Source organism: Cibotium barometz, chromosome 4 (assembly GCF_041138505.1).
Source record: "Cibotium barometz isolate CiBa-2024 chromosome 4, ASM4113850v1, whole genome shotgun sequence".
NCBI classification, from domain to species: Eukaryota; Viridiplantae; Streptophyta; class Polypodiopsida; order Cyatheales; family Cibotiaceae; genus Cibotium; species Cibotium barometz.
This window is the reverse complement of record NC_141049.1, coordinates 62856186-62875880: the sequence shown is the minus strand read 5'-3', so window position 1 is coordinate 62875880 and position 19695 is coordinate 62856186. Positions and strand designations below refer to the sequence as shown.

Sequence of the window (19695 nt, the reverse complement as noted above, 5' to 3'; positions counted from 1 at the left end):
CTTGGAAACAGACGCTAGTAATGAGGCCATTGGGGCTGTACTTATGCAAAGGGGATGCCCAATTGCATTTGAGAGTAAAAAGTTAGATTATGCGCAACGTAACTACTCGGCTTACGAGCGAGAGTTACTACTGATAGTTCATGCACTGAAAAAGTGGAGACACTATTTGTATGGTGCTTCTTTTGAGGTCCGGACGGACCATGAAAGTCTGAAATGGCTTTCGAGTCAAAATGAACTGAAGGGTAGAAAAGCTCGGTGGGCAGAGATTCTACAGGAATTTGACCTTCAAATACGTTACCAAAAAGGTAAGTATAACGTGGTGGCAGATGCACTTAGTCGCATGCCACAGATTAATGAACTTAGTTTCACAGTCTTCAAGAATGATTTCTTGGAGTCACTACGTGGTTTATGTGAGCACGATCTGTCTTTTACAGAGGTCTGGCGCGCTGTATGCATACGCACTTCTTCACAGACGCGACCACCTCCCTCGTTGGCACGGATTGCTAGTCCGGAGAGACTGGCCGAAGGTGCAGTTAGAAGGGAAGCGAGAGTTAGTCCGAAGAGACTAGCCGTGTCTTCTGGGTATAGTTTAGAGCCGGAGAGCTCTGACGTAGGCCCTTCATCACCTTTGACTGCCACGGCTTGAAAGGGCAGTGATAAACTTCGTCGGGGGGAGAAATATGCTAATTACTCCATTGACGACGGGTACTTACTCTACAAGGGTAGAGTATGTGTACCAACTATTGGTGACTTTCGGGGCTAAATTCTTAGAGAAAGTCATGATAGTCCAAGTGCGGGTCATCCCAGGATTCAAAAGACCTATGCACTAGTAAAAAGACAGTTTTATTGGCCTAGTTTGTTGAAGGACGTCCAGACTTATGTGCTGAAATGCGGTTAGTGCCAGGTCAATAAACACGAACGTCTTAAGGTTGGAGGACAACTCCATCCGCCGCTGGAGATTCCTCAAGGGAAATGGGAAAGCATTTCCATGGATTTCATTACCGGTTTACCCGAGGGAATGACTCGGTGTGGGTGGTAGTGGACAGGTTATCTAAAATGGCAAAGTTTATCGCCATAAAGAAAACTGTTAAAATGCCAGAGTTGGCAGAACTCTTTATTGAACATCTCTACAAGCTATATGGCCTGCCCGCAGATATAGTGTCGGATAGAGATAGAAAGTTAAACAGTCATTTTTGGAGGGAAGTCTTCAAAAATTTGGATACTACTCTGAGTATGAGTACGGAAGATCATCCGGAGTCTGATGGTCAAACTGAAAGAGTTAACCAAATTCTAGAGGATATGTTGCGTTCTTATGTTAGTAAGAAGCAATCTAATTGGGAAGAGTACTTGCCCTTATTGGAGTATGCCTATAACAGCTCCAAACACTCAGTGGATTTACACCATTCATGTTAATGTATGGATTCGAGCCGAGATCTCCGATGGTTGTAGGCCTAGAAAAGAAGAAGATTCAATCTATCAAGGATTTCCTTGAAGATATGAATGATATGCTCAGAGCCGCATGTGAGAGCATTCGTAGCGCTCAGGATCGCGCTAAAACTTATGCGGATAAAGGACGTAGAAAGGTGACCTTTGAAGAAGGTGACTTTGTATTCCTTAAGGTTCCTGCGCAGTCAGAAACCATGAAAGCGGGAAAGTGTTATAAACTTTCTCCGAGATATTGTGGTCCTTTTAAAATCCTTAAGAAGATTGGGGATGTAGCATATAAACTTGAGTTACCGGAGAGTTCTCAAGTCCATCCTGTCTTCCATGTCAGTAAACTGAAGAAATCAATTCACGGGTTTGAGAACACAGTTTCTCCAGAGATTTTGGTGGACTTGATAGAGCCACCAAAGATACCACATGAACCTGAAAAGATTCTAGAGTATCGTGACAGACAAACCCGGCATAAAGTGTACTAGGAGGTACTTGTTAAATGGACAGACAAGGATGAGGAGGTAGCTACCTGGGAACGCCATAGTGCAATTTCCAAGAGATTTTTCCAATTTGTTTTCGAGGACGAAAACTCTTCTTAAGGGGGGGTAATGTCACGTAGGCTGTAACGCCTGTGTGACTGACGGGCGGCAGACTGGATGGCCAAGGACGTGGCCATCCGGGGTTCAGTGGGAGAGGACGCCCATGCGGAGTCATGGGCGGCTAGGCTAGTGTGGACGGTAAGCCACACACTATATAGCCTGGAGGGGATAAGGGGCAATCCTCATTCTTCCTCTATGGCTAGGTGGTGAGCCAGAGGCCGCCGTCCCCTCCTGTGGTAACGCACGTAGTGGTGTTACAATAATCTAATAGTTAAGCTATGCACCCGCTACATTTCAAGTGTTGATGAGAACAAGGTGCTACAATGTGGATGGTTGTTGATGATGAGGCTTGGTGTAGGTGCTAGCCATTGTGAGTGCCTATTTATTAAGAGGTTCTTATGAATTGCAAAACCACTCACAATTTTGTTGTGGCAACCCATGCAACTTGAACACATATTCCATGAATTGCTTTGTGACCATAGAACCCGTATGTGTGACCTTCATGGAAATGAAATGGGCTGCCTTTGTCAATTGACCCACAACCACCTTAATGTTCTCCCACCATTTCCTTGTGTGAGGAAGCCCCATGATAAAATCCATATCTATGTGAGTGCACTTGCATCGAGAATGGGCAAGGGATGTAACAAACCATCAGGATTATGAGGGGTCTTTTTTGCGTCGTGGACAAGGCATATATTTGGAAACAAAGGCATGCACATCCTTCCACATGCCATTCTAATGAAAGCTCTTCCTCACTTTATCATATGTCTTCGAAAGCCCCAAATGCCCCGCCATTGGCGCGGGGGGGGGGGGGGGTGGGGGAAGGGGGAAGGGGGAAGAGGGAAGGATCTCTTCATGAACTTTCATCTTGTAGCTTGAGTTTGGAACTAAATACACCCTATCCTTATAGTATAGAAGACCCTTTTGCAATCGCCGAAAGTGATGCAAATCTTCACGTGACCCATGCTGTAATTTTTCTATCATGCGGACAGCCACCTCATCATTCAAATACTCCTCTTGTGTGTCCACGTACCAATCATGATGCACTTGCGAAATTGACATAAGTGTACATGCTCACATTCTAGACAAAGAATCGGCCACCACATTGTCTTTGCCTTTTGTATATGTGATCTCAAAATCATAACTTTGTAATGTTGCCAACTATCTCTTTTGCTTGGGTGAAAGAGTGCTTTGAGACATAAAGTATTTCAATACTCTATGATCACTCCTCATATAGAACTGGCTACCATAGAGATAATGATGTCATTTCTTGATTGCATATGTAAATGATGATCATTTCTTGATCATAAACATGCATAGCCGCCTCTTTCTCATTCAACTTACAACTCTCCCATAGGCAATAACCTGATGGTCTTGATACAAAATAGGCCCAACTCCTCTCCCACAAGCACCCGCTCGTATGGTAAATGGTTAGGACATTAGGGGCCGAGGTGAGCAACCTCTTCACCTCTTCAAAACACTTGTCAGCTACTATCGCATCCCAAAAGAAGGCCTCCTTCTTGAGTTTATTGGTTGAGGGGTGCCACTACTTGGGCGTGCCTCTCAATGAATCTTCTCTAGAAAGAAGATAAACCCAAGAATCCTCTTAATTGAGTACTATTTTTAGGTTTTGGCCAATTTCTCACACATTCCACATTCTTGGGAACAACCTTTATGCCATCCTTGCTCACAATGTGCCCAAAGCATTCCATCTCACTAGCCATGAAAGTGCATTTGCTTTCCTTTGCATATAATCGGTTGGCTCTTAATACATCCAACACTTCTTTTACATGTTACAATTGAGCATCCATGTTCTTGCTATACAACAAAATATCATTGAAGAATACAAGCACCGATTTGAACAAGTACATTGGACCAATTACCTCTTCTCTAACTACCTTCACCATTGTAACAACCTCACCACCAGAGGTGCAACATGTAATGAACCAGCCAAATCTCTAGTACCACCATAAGATCTAGGTACAAAACATTGTCACGCCCAAGAATTTTTGCCCACCATCAATAATAGGCCAATCAAATGATGGTGCTCAAAGCAAAAGCCACTGGCCCTCTCTCTTTGTACAGGCTTAAACAACTCACAACCTAGAGATGACATCTCATATCAGCCTTCTTTTTAGCTCAAGGAGAATAATCAAACTCTATCTCTAACAACAGGCCCCAAAGCACATATATTGGTCTCTTCACTGACTACATCTTTCACCAACCATTCATCTCCGAAACTGATAATACCTTCGCCTAGATCAATTACCTCTTCTTTGACTATCTTCACCATCATAATGACCTCACCACCAAAGGTGCAACACGTAACGTACTAGCCCAATCTCTAGTACCACCATAAGATTTGGGTACCATACATTGTCACGCCTAAGAATTTTTGACCACCATCAATAATAGGCCAATCAAATGATGGTGATCCTAGTGTATGAATCCTCAAAGCAAAAGCCACAAGTCTCCTCTCTTTGTGTACCATTTTTAAGTTTGGTCGTGTGAATGCTAGCCATTTGTATAGAAGTACATTAAACAATACACATTCATTTCCTTGCAATACAAGTGAGCTCTACCCCCGAGAATTTCTTCCAATTAAATAGACTCTTTGTGTTATCTCTCCCTTTGAAAGGTTTTACCCAGCTTAAAGTACATTACTTGCACTCTACACTCCTAAAAATTTCTTCCCACACTAGCAAAGTGGCATCACTTGTGGAAAACATAAGGACTCACCACCACTTCTGACTTCATGCATAGTAACAGGGGCAATGGTGGAAGATTAGACTTTAGGAATTATGCCGATAGAAGAAGCTAAGGCACATTCAATATTTACACGAAGATAGTTGTCCAAATTTCCTTTAAGAAATTGAATCTAATCTCCCCGAGTCTCTTCCTTGCCTATGAACCAACTTGACCAAGTGCAATTGAATCTAATCTTGCCCCAGGCCTTTGAAACAATTTGACCAAGTGCAATTGAATCTAATCTCCCCCAGTCTCTTCCTTGCCTATGAACCAATTTGACCAAGTTAGTTTAATGTGCAAAGTTTGTCCAATCCATCTATTCTCATTGCCTCCCGAAAGGAAGGATGAAATGTGGGATGCTATATACGAGACGAATTGTTGAACTCCACATAGTTGGTTGGATTTCTCTCTTCAAATGGTGTAACAAAAATAATAATCAGATTATGGTGTATCTACTGATGTAATTAATTATATATTCCCAAAAAAATGAACTTGCAATTTGCAAATTCAAGCTCAACGCTTCATGTCACTTAAGTTCCCAATGATAACGACTTGCAATTTGTGATTTCACTGGCCATCACAAGGGGTTAATACCAATCTATGCAATAATCAATGAAATAGTGTTTATGATAAGGAAATGTACGTGTGAAATACAACATGACACTCCCAAGCTAACAAATGAACCTTAAAATTGGCTAATTTGCATCATTAAGTCTGCCTCTATGTGTTGGAACACTCCTATTGAGTTGCATGCATTGATTTTACAAAGGGTCCTAGACATTATCATTAAGTCTTTTGCTTTGTTGATTCCTTGTGAAAATCATTTGATGCCATTTTTATCTAATGTAGGTAGAAAATAAAAATTACGAACTTATATATAATTTTTAAAATGAGAAAAATTCCCTCAAGCGTTCTACATAATTGTCGTTATTATTGTTTTTATTATTTGGGAAAAACCCTTAAAAGCACTCTCTCTATATAAAGCATTGTTATTATTATTATTGCATGAGAGATTGCTTTGTAAAAACATTGAGAAAGAAGTACGTGCACGTGTAAAATGGTTGGAAGAGATGGGTGGAGTGGAGTTCTAAATTTGTTTGTCAAAAAGGAATAAGTGAAGAAACAGAAAGAAGAATGCAAAAGAGCTTGTGAATCATAACTTAGAGTGGTGTGTTGATAGTGAATACCTTTTGAATAGAAAGCATTATCTTACGGCGGTTAAGACAGTGAATATAGAGTGGTGATTTGAGCGAAAGTATTATTAAAAGGTTTCTATGTACCAAATTGCCTAAGGCAAAATTTTGTAAGAATGTTAGTGAAAAAATAATCACCTTATGAATCGTATGATCAAAAAACTATGGAACAGCTTGGAAACATTTGACATCACTCATTAACACTATAAATTCCCATTAACTCTCTTGTAAGATGTAGGGTAGCACCAAGCTAGCCAAGCTTTAAAGATAATTTTATCTTTAGCACTAGCTTGACTTCCTTGCTCAATCATACCTTGGTTAAGTGTGTTTATACATCCATACGTACACTTAATCCCAAAAGAAACATAAGTAAGTTGGAATTGAACAAAGCATGCACAAGTAGTAAAGAGCATGATTAAGTAGGGTGTTCTGATTAGGTGGGTTATGGGGTGTAATTAGACCTTTAGTACTCATAATTGGAAAAGACTTTTTTTTATAATTTGGTAATTGTATAGATTTTTTTACCCAAAAAAATTGGGACATGGGTAGGTGAGAGTTTCTAAGTGTTCAAGGTGGTGTGAAGAAGAAGAAGAAGAAGAAGAAGAAGAAAAAGAAGGAGACGAAGTGGGACGAGAAAGAAGAAAAAAAGAAAGAGAAGAAGTGGGATGAGAATGAAGAAAAAAGGAAAAAAGAAGATATTAATGATGAAGATGACACCACCATTGACTACAAAAAGGAAAAAAGAAGATGACAACAAAGAAGAAACCACCATCGACAACAAAAAGAAAAGGGACTAAAACACCCCCCAAAAAAAAGTATAAATGAGAAGAGAACCAAAAGTAGGAAATGAAAGCAGAGAGTAAAAGCGTGGAAAAAAAAACAAACAACCAAATAAGATGATAGGAAAGACGAGCACCAAAAGTGGGAAATGAAAGCAGAGAAAGTAAATGTGGGAAAAAGAAGACACAAATAAGATGATGATGACAATAATGACTTGGTGAAAAAAATATAAAGATTAAAAAAAGCAAAAAAGTGAGAAAGAGAAAGAAAGACAGTAAAAACACGACAAAAAGACGGAGCATTGTTCAATGAAAGGAGCTCAAAATTTGACACAACAATAATGACCGCTTCCACCCAATTTTTCCCCAAGTGGGCCCATGTAGAAATACCTCACCACCGATTGCCGTGATGGATGGTGGATCCTCAAAGGCTACATCTTTCATGATGAGACTACCAAGTTCAAGATGCGTGATGCAACCAAGGCTTTGTTCTCACCCTCATCATGACAAATTGGTGTTTCTATTGTTACAACATACCACCTACTCTCAAACTCTTTAAAGTGTATTCTATAGAATGTAAGCTCCCTTCTTAAAATCCAATATCTTCTAAAACTCCCCTTATCACCTTGTTTTTGTTCATGTCTCATATTAAGTCTTTGTTCGTTCTTAAGTCAACTAAGCACTCATAAAACATTTTTGCACTTGCTTAAACCTTAGGACATAACCCCTACATAAGGAATGTAAGTACACCACAGAGGTCAGAGGCTAATTAGCAAACCACACTTCACAAAGCAACTCATGGTTCTTCAAACACCGTTGCTCTCTCTACGCCAAAGAGCCTTATCCATGGTGCGCCCCAATCGCTTGGATTCCTTAAAGATGCACATAGTAAAAGTGGTCGTCTTTAATGATTCCATTCCCATTCTATTTGACAACCCTTCCACGATAGCGACCACCAACCTCCTCAACAACAGATATCTTTGCCAAAATGAAAAAATTTCAAGGAAAGTAGACAAAAACTCCAAGAAAATAGAGAGTTAAGAGTGTTCGCAAGACACACATGAGCACACCTTCAACCCTCATAGCCCATGAACGACACCTTCAACCATCATCAAGGGCTTTGCAATTCATACGCACATCTTACATAAATAGACACTCACAATAAATAGCACCTGCACCAAGCCTCATTATCACAACATCGATCCACATACATCTTTAAATGGGACAATGGTGGATGAAAGCCTGGTCCATGTACAACCAATCATCTAATCCTCTTCGCTTGATCCTCTTCGATTGCGCAGAAACCTCCAAAGACCTTCAAAGAAAGAGAAACTCCTAGTGGTCTCCATTGGCCCTATTATCTCTTCTCTGACTACCTTCACCATCATAACAACCTCACCACTAGATTGCAACATGTAATGAACCAACCCAATCTCTAGTACCATCATAACATCTGGGTACAACACATTATCATACCCAAGAATTTTCTACCACTATCGATAATGGGCCAATCAAATGATGGTGGTCCTAGTGCATGCATCCTCAAAGCAAAAGCCCCAAGTCCCTATCTCTTTGTGCTGGCTTAAACAACTCAACCTTAGAGATGATGCCTCGTACCAATCTTCTTCCTAACTCAAGGGGAGCAACCAAACTCTACCTCTAACAACATGCTCCAAAGCACAAGGACAATCTTCATTGACTACACCTTTCACTAACCATCCCTCTTTGAAGCCAACAATACCTTCACCACATTTAGACCAATTACCTCTTCTCTAACTACCTTCACAATCATAGTGACCTCACCACCAGAGGTACAACACGTAACATACTAGCCCAATCTCTAGTACCACCATGAGATCTGAGTACCATACATTGTCACGTCCAAGAATTTAAGACTACCATCAACAATAGGCCAATCAAATGATGGTGGTCCTAGTGCATGAATCCTCAAAGCAAAAGCCACATGCCCTCTCTCTCTTTGTGTACCATTTTTATGTTTTGTCTAGTGTGAATGCTAGCCATTCATATAAAAGTCAATGCAATACACATTCATTTCCTTACAATAGAATATACGTGAACTGTCCCTCTTTTGTTCTTGTCTTTGTACCCCTAGAATTTCCTCCAATTAAATATACTCTTTGTGTTATCTACTCCCTTTCAAAGGTTTTACCAAACTTAAAGTACATTGACTTGGAGTCCACACTCTTCAATTTATCGTGACTTACCACCACTTGTTACACCACTGTGACCATCGCGTGGGGTAATGGTGGAAGATTAGACTTTACTAATTATGCTGACAGAAGAAGCTAAGGCACATTCAATATATTTACACGAAGATAGTTTCAATGGAGGAGCAATACGGGAATACTACATGGCTTGGGACGGTAATGCCAAGAGAGGGTATAAATAATTGGTGTTATATATCACCACAATGAAGTGGTTGTCCGGGCAGTTCGCGGAGGCCCAACTACGATTTCTATGGTTGTGCTCAGAGTGTCTGGTGCATGTCGGCAGGTGAAGGGTCGTAGCTATGGCTAGTTAAGCTAGCCAAGCTTGGCTTTGAGAAGCGCGGCTTGTCTTCTGACGAGGGTCGTGATCATGGCGATCCACACGAAGCTGGCCACGCGAACAGGCAAGAGGAGGAGGAGCTCTAGGAGGGCGTGGAACGGGCGGTCCTCAGGCGCGAGGCCCCGCCCAAGGATGCCTAGTGCGAAACCGTCCGTGGCGGTCGTGGTGAGGAAGTTGCCCCGCTTCACAGCCTCCATAGTGATCACCGCCACCTGGTCGGTGCTCTGCGCATTCTCCCTCTTGAACATGAACAACTTCCTCCACAGCGGCGCCTCCGACGAAAACTTATCAACTACAATCAATCAAACCATCAGACAACGTTCTCTAAGCTTATCAACTACAATCAATCAAACCATCAGACAACCTATCCCTGGAATTAGGCTCAATCCCTTCTTAATTCTTGTATATCAGGACATGGAGCATGTAATGACCTTCATCTAGCATCGCCGTCTCCGTGTACCCTGGTATCACCATCTGCACGTTGATGTTCCATGGCCTCAGCTCCACCTTGAGTAGCTCCGCAAGCCCCTTCTGCGCGTACTTGGAAACCATGTACGTATTTGCTCCGCAGGCAAAGTACTGCCATCATCCGTTCATACGAGAACCCATATCATATTCAGCAACGCTAAAACCTCTAGAATGGATGCCATATACTGACTACCAAAACAAGAGACAGGCCTTACCAAGGAGCAAAGAGAGTTCACGAAGACTATAGATGTGGGGTGCTTGTGGCTTCGCTGTTTGAGGAGAGGGAGGGCAGCATGGACAGGATAGATGCTGCCCAGAAGGTTTATGCGGTATTGAGATGCTAAGTCTGTAGTGCTGAGGTCCTCCAAGTAGCCACTCCTTGCAATCCCGGCATTGCAGATGAGCACATCAATGGGCCTCCACTTAAAGCACTCCTCAATTGCAGCTGTGATTGCTGACGGGCAAGCAACATCCACCGCCTACCCCCAGCCCCACCAACAAAAAAACAGAAGAAATCAATCAATGAACGAATTGTTAACCAGTCAGATTATTAATAATATTAAGCTTAGAATAGAGCATTCACGGGTTTAATAGTCGACAAGCGGCAAAGAACGATGATAAGAGAATTAGTGCTTGACAAAAGGTCATAATCACAAGCCCGCTTGGGCCACTACAGCTCGGGCAATGTGAGCTGTGACAAGCAATTAGAGGATGACACAAAACATGGATTGATAAGCAATTAGAGGATGGCACATAGCATGGATGATGTGATGGCGGGTTAACTCCACAGAAGAATGAGTTAAATCCACTAACGCATAGTTTAAAATGGGTCATTTAGGGTAATAAGACAACATCATGGGAAAGTACGTGCGTCACTCGTACCGAAAACGCGGTGATTAGTGTACAAGATTAAGATAAGCACGCTTGAATTAAGCATGTCCTAAGCAAGGATTACCTTGACGAGAATGCATGTGCTTGAGCAGCCCACAGTGTCCATGAGATGGTGGCGAGCCTTGAGGAGATTCTTCTCGGTGCGCGCGATGAGGGTCACAGAGGCGCCATCCACAAGGCACCTCTTGGCGAGGGAGAGGCCAATGCCGCTAGAGCCTCCCGTGATAACCACATGCTTGCCTTGCAGAGACGTCAAGAAAGCCTGCTGCTTGCCAAAGCTTTTCATGAACAAGACCCCTAGGAAAACCACGCATCCTACACTCACAATGAAAATGTCCATGGATACCTCCCTTCAATTACACAGCCCTCCCTTCTATGCCCTTACAAGGCAGGCAGTTATAGAGGAAGGGAGAGAGAGAGAGAGAGACCCCCGTGAGTTCGAAGAAGAAATTTTGGCTAAAAAGCGGAGAGATAATGACAGAAAAGAAGGTCTCCATTAAACTTCTACAAGGGGAATCCTAAAATCCGGAAGAAAGCAGCTTGCGGCATTTACTGCAAATGAAGTGAGAGCGGTTGATGTGCCTTCTCGGACCTCGGTTCTGCTCATCTACCACCTAGCAGCTTCTTTAAGACGGTGCATTTACGGCTTCCCCTTGCATGGCCTTAAAAACCCGAAATATTATTCGGGAAAAAAAAAAACAAAAATGTTCTTTCATATCTAAAGTCTAAGGTTATTAAAACTTCGCTAGTTTTACAAGGGGATATATATCATATATTATCATCAATAATCCACCTCAGGCTCCCACCGCCACCGAATTCCAATCCCATTATTTTTCCACACACCTTTAAGGGAGAGCACTCCTGATTTTTGTTGCTTTTCATAACACGCCTAAGATGATAAAACCTGAGGTGGGGGGATAGCCCTCTAAGCGGTAAGGGCTCTTTCCCTACACTGCTACGCATGCTATCCGCATCCAGTCTGGCCATTCCCACACTAAATAAAAGTATCCCTTGCACTACCCCAAAAAAAAAAGGGATAAAACCCAGGTCTAAGCCAACCTAGTAGAACCTTTAGGAGTGTATTCCTCGAATATCTCATCCTTTACCTATATTGTAACATCAGGCTACTTACCCTGCCATCAAAGAGAGAAGAACGTGTAAACAGGATGTTTGGTCTTCTTGAACCACCTTTGTGTCTTAGGTCCAAGATTTCCCTTCCTCCTCAGAATTAATGCAATTTGGGCAACAAGTCAATAATTAAAGTCCGCTCTATTGTTCCTAGATGTCCAAATTTCCCACAAGCAAGCAAATCTGATCTCCCCGCCAGTCTCTTCCTTGCCTATGAACCAATTTGACCAAGGTAGTTTAATGCCCAAAGTGTGCGTTGTTTTAAAGTTTCGATAGTGAATATAGAGTGGTGTGTTTTGAACGGAAAGCATTATTTAAAGGTTTCGATGTACCGAATTGCTTAAGGCATAATTTTGTAAGAATGTTAGTGAAAAAATAATCATCTTATGAATCTTATGATCAAGAAACTGTGGAACAGCTTGGAACCATTTGACATCACTCATTAACACCATAAATGCCCATTAACTCTCTTGTAAGATGTAGGGAAGCACCAAGCTAGCCAATCTTTAAAGATAATTTTATCTTTAGCACTAGCTTGACTTCCTTGCTCAATCATACATTGGTTAAGTGTGTTTATACATGCGTACCCTTAATCCCAAAAGAAACATAAGTAAGTTGGAATTAAACAATGCATACACAAGTAGTAAAGAGCATGACCTCAAATAATTCAATGAGGTGTCATGATTATTAGGTGGGGTAAGGGGTGTGAATGGACCTCTTCATTATTAGTCAAAAAAGTGCACACCAATATAAGATTGGAGTCCCCCACTTGCCTCCTTCTCCTTCTTCCTATTCGTTCCTCCAAAAAAGGAGGACAATAAGTAGCCTTTATTGAAGAGATTAATTGTGTCACATTTCAAGGTAGTTCACTTGACATCACACCATCACATGCCCCAAAAAGGTAGTTCACTTGCACATAAATATAACATTAGAGTCCCCCAAAAAGGTAGTTCACTTGCACATCAATATAACATCAAAAAGGTAGTTCACTTGCACATCAAAAAGGTAGTTCACTTGCACATCAATATAATATTAGAGTCCCCCACTTGCCTCCGCCTCTTTCTTCCTATCACTTTCTCAAAAAGACGAATAATATTGAGGAGATTAACTGTGTCATATTAAAAGGTAGTTCACTTGTCACCATGCCACCACATGCCCCCAAAAGGCACCCAACTTACTTCTTATCTCCCCACATTGAGGACTCTCATTTCTATAGGTAGTTCACTTGTCACCACGCCACCACATGCCCCAAAAAGGCACCCAACTTACTTCTTATCCCCACATTGAGGACTCTCATTTCTATAGTGCCAAAATTTGAATTTTGTTTTTCCTTTGCCAATGTTAGCCCTCCCTCTTGAGTCATTTCTATGAAAGTATATACTTAGAGCTTTTGCAAATTTGACCTAGTTTACTCTTACAGTGGAAGGTAGGTGAAACATAGATGGATATACAAATTACAATACATTTACATGACCAAAATCATGAAGCTGGTTCATGTTTACCACTTCCCCCTATATTAATATTAAATTTATGCATTTTATATTGTGATATTACATGCATACACATATTCCTTAGTTTTTATGTTCTAGCTCTAATTATTGTCTTCTATACAATGTGTAGTTATGTGTCCATCAAGATGCAGGATTGAGTGGAAATCTCAATGGAATCTTGTGCATGTATCTTTAAAGATAATTATGGTAGGGATGGAGAGAGAGAGGGGGGGAATTTATGGTGGTTGAAAGATCTTCATTGAATAAAGCTAGAATGATAGAAGATAGTGGCGTGGAAGGATGGAGATGAGAGAATCTTATATACAAATTTAGAATAACCTTAAATTTTAACTTATATTCATCTTAATGTTTTATAGGCCCAATGTTCTCACACTCAACTATTAAAATTCACAAACATATGAATATGCTCATGTCAATTAGAGTGGCTAATATATCACCATTCCAAAAGGTGGCCAGGTCCTCACACCACCAAGCTCGAGAGGTGAAGATGCTATTTATTCAAAGATTCATGGATGGTCCATGAGGTGTTTAGTGAAGGTGTCTTACGAGGTTAAGTGGTCAGCAAGGGACCAATCCACAACATGTGCCAATTTTTGTTAGAGATATACTTTGGGTGGCCCTTCAAGTAGGATGTTTTCATGAGGCGACTGTGAATATAAAGTGACTTAGGGTGGCCCTTCAAGTAGGATGTTTTCAGCGAGGGGTCTATGCCAAATTTATGCCAAGACCACATGTGATTTATTGGCATGTACATAGGGTGGGTTCGACCTTCTTGACATAGTACTACACTCTATCATGCACATCTCATGGTTGTTGAAGAGATTGAGCTACCTCTCTTTACACTCGAGTGGTTTGGCGATGAAGAGATTTCCCATGTATACAAAGTTTGTGGTTGGTTGGCTGCAATACATTGATGGCCCATGACTTATTCATAACACGAATACAATTGAGGATACAGGTGGGGATTTTGGGTGTATAAAAAAGAGTTAGCAACTCCCCCTACCTAGACCTGCTTCTTTCCTCAAAAGTTAAGAAAAATGGGTGCACCGATGTGAGGATCTTTGTTCCATCTTCACGATGATCACATTTGGTGGAAGTGTTGCACCGTTTTTATGATTGGAGAGGTTTACCATTGTTGGAGGCAAGTACAAAATTGCAGCTTAAGAGGATGAATTCATAAGAAACATCACGTAAAAATCTCACATTCGGAATGCCTCCAAAATTAGATCTTGGAAAAAGGCTATATATTTGGTAGTGTAGGCTCGAGATTAAGGCCGAAGGCGAGGCTTTGCACATGAGACTCGCAATACTTGTGCCATTGCATGACTTCCTTCTCTTCCTTAAAATCTTGCAAGAAAATTTTGATTGTGTCGAGGAATTTCATTAAAGCTTGGATGGCTACATCTGGGGCATCCTGATAAGAAGCTATAAATTAGACGAACAACTTGCACATCCATTCCTCAATCAGAAGTATTTTGAAGGGCAGTGGCTCGAACTCTTGAAAGTTTAGTAGAGGATTGGTTTTCTTTCTTGCTTCATACTCCTTCTAAGGTAGAGGATTGGTTTTCTTTCTTGCTTCATACTCCTTCTAAGGTATGTGCCTATGCAATGGATGTGGCCCAACAACTATAGAGGTATATGAGTCACCACTTTAGCTAGTTCTTCATCTCTACATTGTTGTTGAAAGCTCTATCATCTAGCTGGGGTTGGGGTCTTCTATAGTCCCTACACTCTTGAACTATTGTGTTCTGTATTCATTGTATAAAAGAATGTTCAAGGTATAACTGCATATGAGTCTAGTCTGTGTAGCACATGCTAGACCTAGAATGGTGTGACAGAGTATTTATGGTGATTCCCGCTTTAAGAGCATGTGGTAACAAGTTAGGATGAAGTCCTAAGTGATGTACTTCACGGATATATTATGAGAGTAGCCATTGAATAGCATTAGGCCTCTTATGAGCCTAAAGTGTCTGGCCGGCCATAGTTTAAGTGAGCGTGAAAATTTATCACCATGTATATAAGTGAATTTCTCTCATAATACAACATACTATCTTATCCCATTGTGCAATTGAGTCTTGCTCTTGCTAATCCTCTTGCTAATATCTCTCCCTAATGCATGCTAGTGAGTGTGTGTGAGTGAAGTGAGGTGAGAAGAGGGACGAGGACCCGTAGTGCAACACGGCGGTGTGACAATGCTAACGCGGTGGAATTGCTTCTCAAAGAGTTGGAGAGCTTGGAGACCTCAATGGTTACGAGCTCAGCCATTGGAAAGATCCTCACGATAGTTGTGGTTCACCAGGTAATCTTGTTTTAGATGTGTTTCAAGGAGGGTTAGGGTAAGCCATAACAATGCCATCGCACCCAAACATGCTCCAATGTTGATCAAACTTACGAGCATGTGGGGGGGGCAAGGAGTGAATAGCGGGATTTTCTATGCCCTCTAAAGTGCTAAGAGACTTGAAAAATATGCACTGGGTCAATCTGTTATGGCTCTTCCACCCCTGGTGGATCCTTCAATACAGGCTTCTCCGAGGGTAGTCGTGTATATGGCTTCAATAAACTGACATGGAAGGTGTTATATATACTGACCAAACTTTGCAAGCATGTGGGGGTGGGTCTCTGCCACATGCTCACAATGTGTCACCATCGGAGCATGTTTGGGTACGATGGCATAGGGAAGCGTGAGGTTTTCCATGGCCTCTCAAGCACTAAGAGACTTGAAAAATCCGCATTGGGCGCTAATTTCTAATCTAAACATGCTTGATGTTAACCAAACTTTGCAAGCATGTGGGGGTGGGTCCCCCCCACATGCTCGCAAAGTTTGCTCACCATCAGAGCATGTTTGGGTACGATAGCATGGGGAAGACCTAGATTTTCCATGGCCTCTCAAGCACTAAGAGACTCCCCATGGGGTGCTAATTGCTAATCTAAACATGCTCCCATGCTAACCAAACTTTGCAAGCATGTGGGGGTCAGTCCCCCCCACATGCTCGCAAATTTTGGTCACCATCATCAGAGCATGTTTGGGTGCAATGGTGCAAATTGCTAATCTAAACATGCTCCAATGCTGACCAAACTTTGCGAGCAGGTGGGGGTGGGTCCCCACCACATCCTCACAATGTGTGGTCACCATTGGAGCATGTTTGGGTACAATGGCATGGGGAAGAGGGAGGTTCTCCATGGCCTCTCAAACACTAAGAGACTTGAAAAATCCGCACTACCATGTCTGGGTGATATGGCATGGGGAAGAGAGGGGTTTTCCATGGCCTCTCAAGCACTAACAAACTTGCTTTAAAATCCGCACTGGGCGCTAATTACTAATCCAAACATGCTCCGATGCTAACCAAATTTTTCGAGCATGTGGTGGTGAGTCCCCTCCACATGCTCGCAAATGTTTGGTCACCATCAGAGCATGCTTGTGTACGATGACATGGGGAAGAGTGGGATTTTCCATGGCCTCTCAAGCACTAAGAGACTTAAGAAATCCGCATGGGGCGCTAAGCTAATCCAAACATGATAAAACCGAGGTCCAAGCCAACCTAGTAGAACCTTTAGGAGTGTATTCCTCAAATATCTCATCCTTGTAACATCAGGCTAGTTACCCTGCAAGATATTCCATCAAAGAGAGAAGAACGTGTAAATAGGATGTATGGTTTTCTTGAACCACCTTTGTGTCTTAGGTCCAAGTTTTCCCTTCCTCCTCAGAATTAATGCAATTTGGGCAACAAGTCAATAATTAAAGTCTACTCTATTGTTCCTAGATGTCCAAATTTCCCACAAGCAAGCAAATATGATCTCCCCGCCAGTCTCTTCCTTGCCTATGCACCAATTTGACCAAGTTACTTTAATGCCCAAAGTGCGCGTTGTTTTAAAGTTTCGATAGTGAATATAGAGTGGTGTGTTTTGAATGGAAAGCATTATTTAAAGGTTTAGATGTTTTGAATTGCTTAAGGCATAATTTTGTAAGAATGTTAGTGAAAAAATAATCATCTTATGAATCTTATGATCAAGAAACTATGGAACAGCTTGGAACCATTTGACATCACTCATTAACACTATAAATGCCCATTAACTATCTTGTAAGATGTAGGGCAGCACCAAGCTAGCCAAGCTTTAAAGATAATTTTATCTTTAGCACTAGCTTGTGTAGTTATGTGTCCATCAAGATGCAGGATTGAGTGGAAATCTCAATGGAATCTTGTACATGTATATTTAAAGATAATTATGGTAGGGATGGAGAGAGAGGGGGGGGGGAATTCATGGTGGTTGAAAGATCTTCATTGAATCAAGCTAGAATGATAGAAGATAGTGGTGTGGAAGGATGGAGATGAGAGAATCTTATCTACAAATTTAAAATAACCTTAAATTTTAACTCATATTCATCTTATTCCAAATACAATGTTTTATAGGCCCAATGTTCTCACACTCAACTATTAAAATTCACAAACATATGAATATGCTCATGTCAATTAGAGTGGCTAATATATCACCGTTCCAAAAGGTGGCCAGGTCCTCACACCACCAAGCTCGAGAGGTGAAGATGCTATTTATTCAAAGATTCATGGATGGTCCATGAGGTGTTTAGTGAAGGTGTCTTACGAGGTTAAGTGGTCAGCAAGGGACCAATCCACAACATGTGCCAATTTTTGTTAGAGATATACTTTGGGTGGCCCTTTAAGTAGGATGTTTTCATGAGGCGACTGTGAATATAAAGCGACTTAGGGTGGCCTTTCAAGTAGGATGTTTTCAGCGAGGGGTCTATGCCAAATTTATGCCAAGACCACATGTGATTTATTGGCATGTACATAGGGTGGGTTCGACCTTCTTGACATAGTACTACACTCTATCATGCACATCTCATGGTTGTTGAAGAGATTGAGCTACCTCTCTTTACACTCGAGTGGTTTGGCGATGAAGAGATTTCCCATATATACAAAATTTGTGGTTGGTTGGTTGCAATGGCCCACGACTTATTCATAACATGAATACAATTGAGGATACAGGTGGGGATTTTGAGTGTATAAAAAAGAGTTAGCAAAGTTAAGAAAAATGGGTGCACCGATGTGAGGATCTTCGTTCCATCTTCACGATGATCACATTTGGTGGAAGTGTTGCACCGTTTTTATGATTGGTGAGGTTTACCACTGTTGGAGGTGAGTACAAAATTGTAGCTTGAGAGGATGAATTCATAAGAAACATCACGTAAAAATCTCACATTCGAAATGCCTCCACAAATTAGATCTTGGAAAAAGGCCATATATTTGGTAGTGTAGGCTTGAGATTAAGGTCGAAGGCGAGGCTTTGCACATGAGACTCGCCATACTTGTGCCATTGCATGACTTCCTTCTCTTCCTTAAAATCTTGCAAGAAAATTTTAATTGTGTCAAGGAACTTTATCGAAGCTTGGATGGCCACATCTGGGGCATCCTGATAAGAAGCTATAAATTAGATGAACAACTTGCACATCCATTCCTCGATCAGAAGTATTTTGAAGGGCAGTGGCTTGAACTCTTGAAAGTTTAGGAGTAGAGGATTGTTTTTCTTTCTTGCTTCATACTCCTTGTAAGGTATGTGCCTATGCAATGGATGTGGCCCAACAACTATAGAGGTATATGAGTCACCACTTTAGCTAGTTCTTCATCTCTACATTGTTGTTGAAAGCTCTATCATCCACCTGGGGTTGGGGTCTTCTATAGTCCCTACACTCTTGAACTATTGTATTCTGTATTCATTGTATAAAAGAATGTTCAAGGTACAACTGCATATGAGTCACCACTTTAGCTAGTTCTTCATCTCTACATTGTTGTTGAAAGGTCTATCATCCAGCTAGGGTTGGGGTCTTCTATAGTCCCTACACTCTTGAACTATTGTATTCTGTATTCATTGTATAAAAGAATGTTCAAGGTATAACTGCATATGAGTCTAGTCTGTGTAGCACATGCTAGACGTAAGGTATAGCCACATAAGAGTCTAGTCTGTGCACTCCATATGCAAGGAAGCTTCTTGGCCATTTTATATATGATGTCATCATAATTATGGATTTGGGGTAGCTAGGTGGGAAAAATCTCTCTATCTCTTTTGGCATTCTCTCCTACCTTAAAAAATAAATCTACAGGGTATAACTATCCAGGTAGAGGGTCATGCACCCCATGGTGGTGTGGTTCTCTTTTTTGTGCCACATGGAACCTCTCCTTCTTCATGCATCTTTTTTACCTTTGCTAGTGTTTAACATGGTCATGTAGATCTAGGAACTCTCTGTCTTTAGGCTAGCCCTCTTGCTCTATCATTGTTCCTTGTTGGAAAGCTTTAGTTTAATTGGGTTGCTCTTTAGTTTGTGGCCACGAGGGTGGCTCCATGTCATCTCCTTATAGCCTCT

At 41.4% G+C, this 19695-nt stretch overlaps 1 protein-coding gene across 1 annotated transcript; it reads right to left on the bottom strand.

Moving 5' to 3' along the window:
• Positions 1 to 9060: 9060 nt before the first annotated feature.
• On the bottom strand, positions 9061 to 11302 carry LOC147639486 (uncharacterized). Its single transcript, XM_086783541.1, has 4 exons — positions 10745 to 11302; positions 10005 to 10268; positions 9753 to 9900; positions 9061 to 9613 (listed from the first exon to the last, which is right to left on the bottom strand). The coding sequence occupies exons 1-4, from the start codon at positions 11018 to 11020 to the stop codon at positions 9297 to 9299; spliced, it is 1005 nt and encodes a 334-aa protein (XP_086639667.1). The 5' UTR covers positions 11021 to 11302; the 3' UTR covers positions 9061 to 9296.
• Between the last annotated feature and the right edge of the window lie 8393 nt (positions 11303 to 19695).

Coding starts and splice junctions, on each gene's coding strand:
- LOC147639486 (XM_086783541.1), bottom strand. CDS start 11,020: ATGGACATTTTCATTGTGAGTGTAGGATGCGTGGTTTTCCTAGGGGTC. Junction 10,269..10,744: donor GCACATGCATTCTCGTCAAG/GTAATCCTTGCT, acceptor GGCTGGGGGTAG/GCGGTGGATGTTGCTTGCCC. Junction 9,901..10,004: donor TGAACTCTCTTTGCTCCTTG/GTAAGGCCTGTC, acceptor GGATGATGGCAG/TACTTTGCCTGCGGAGCAAA.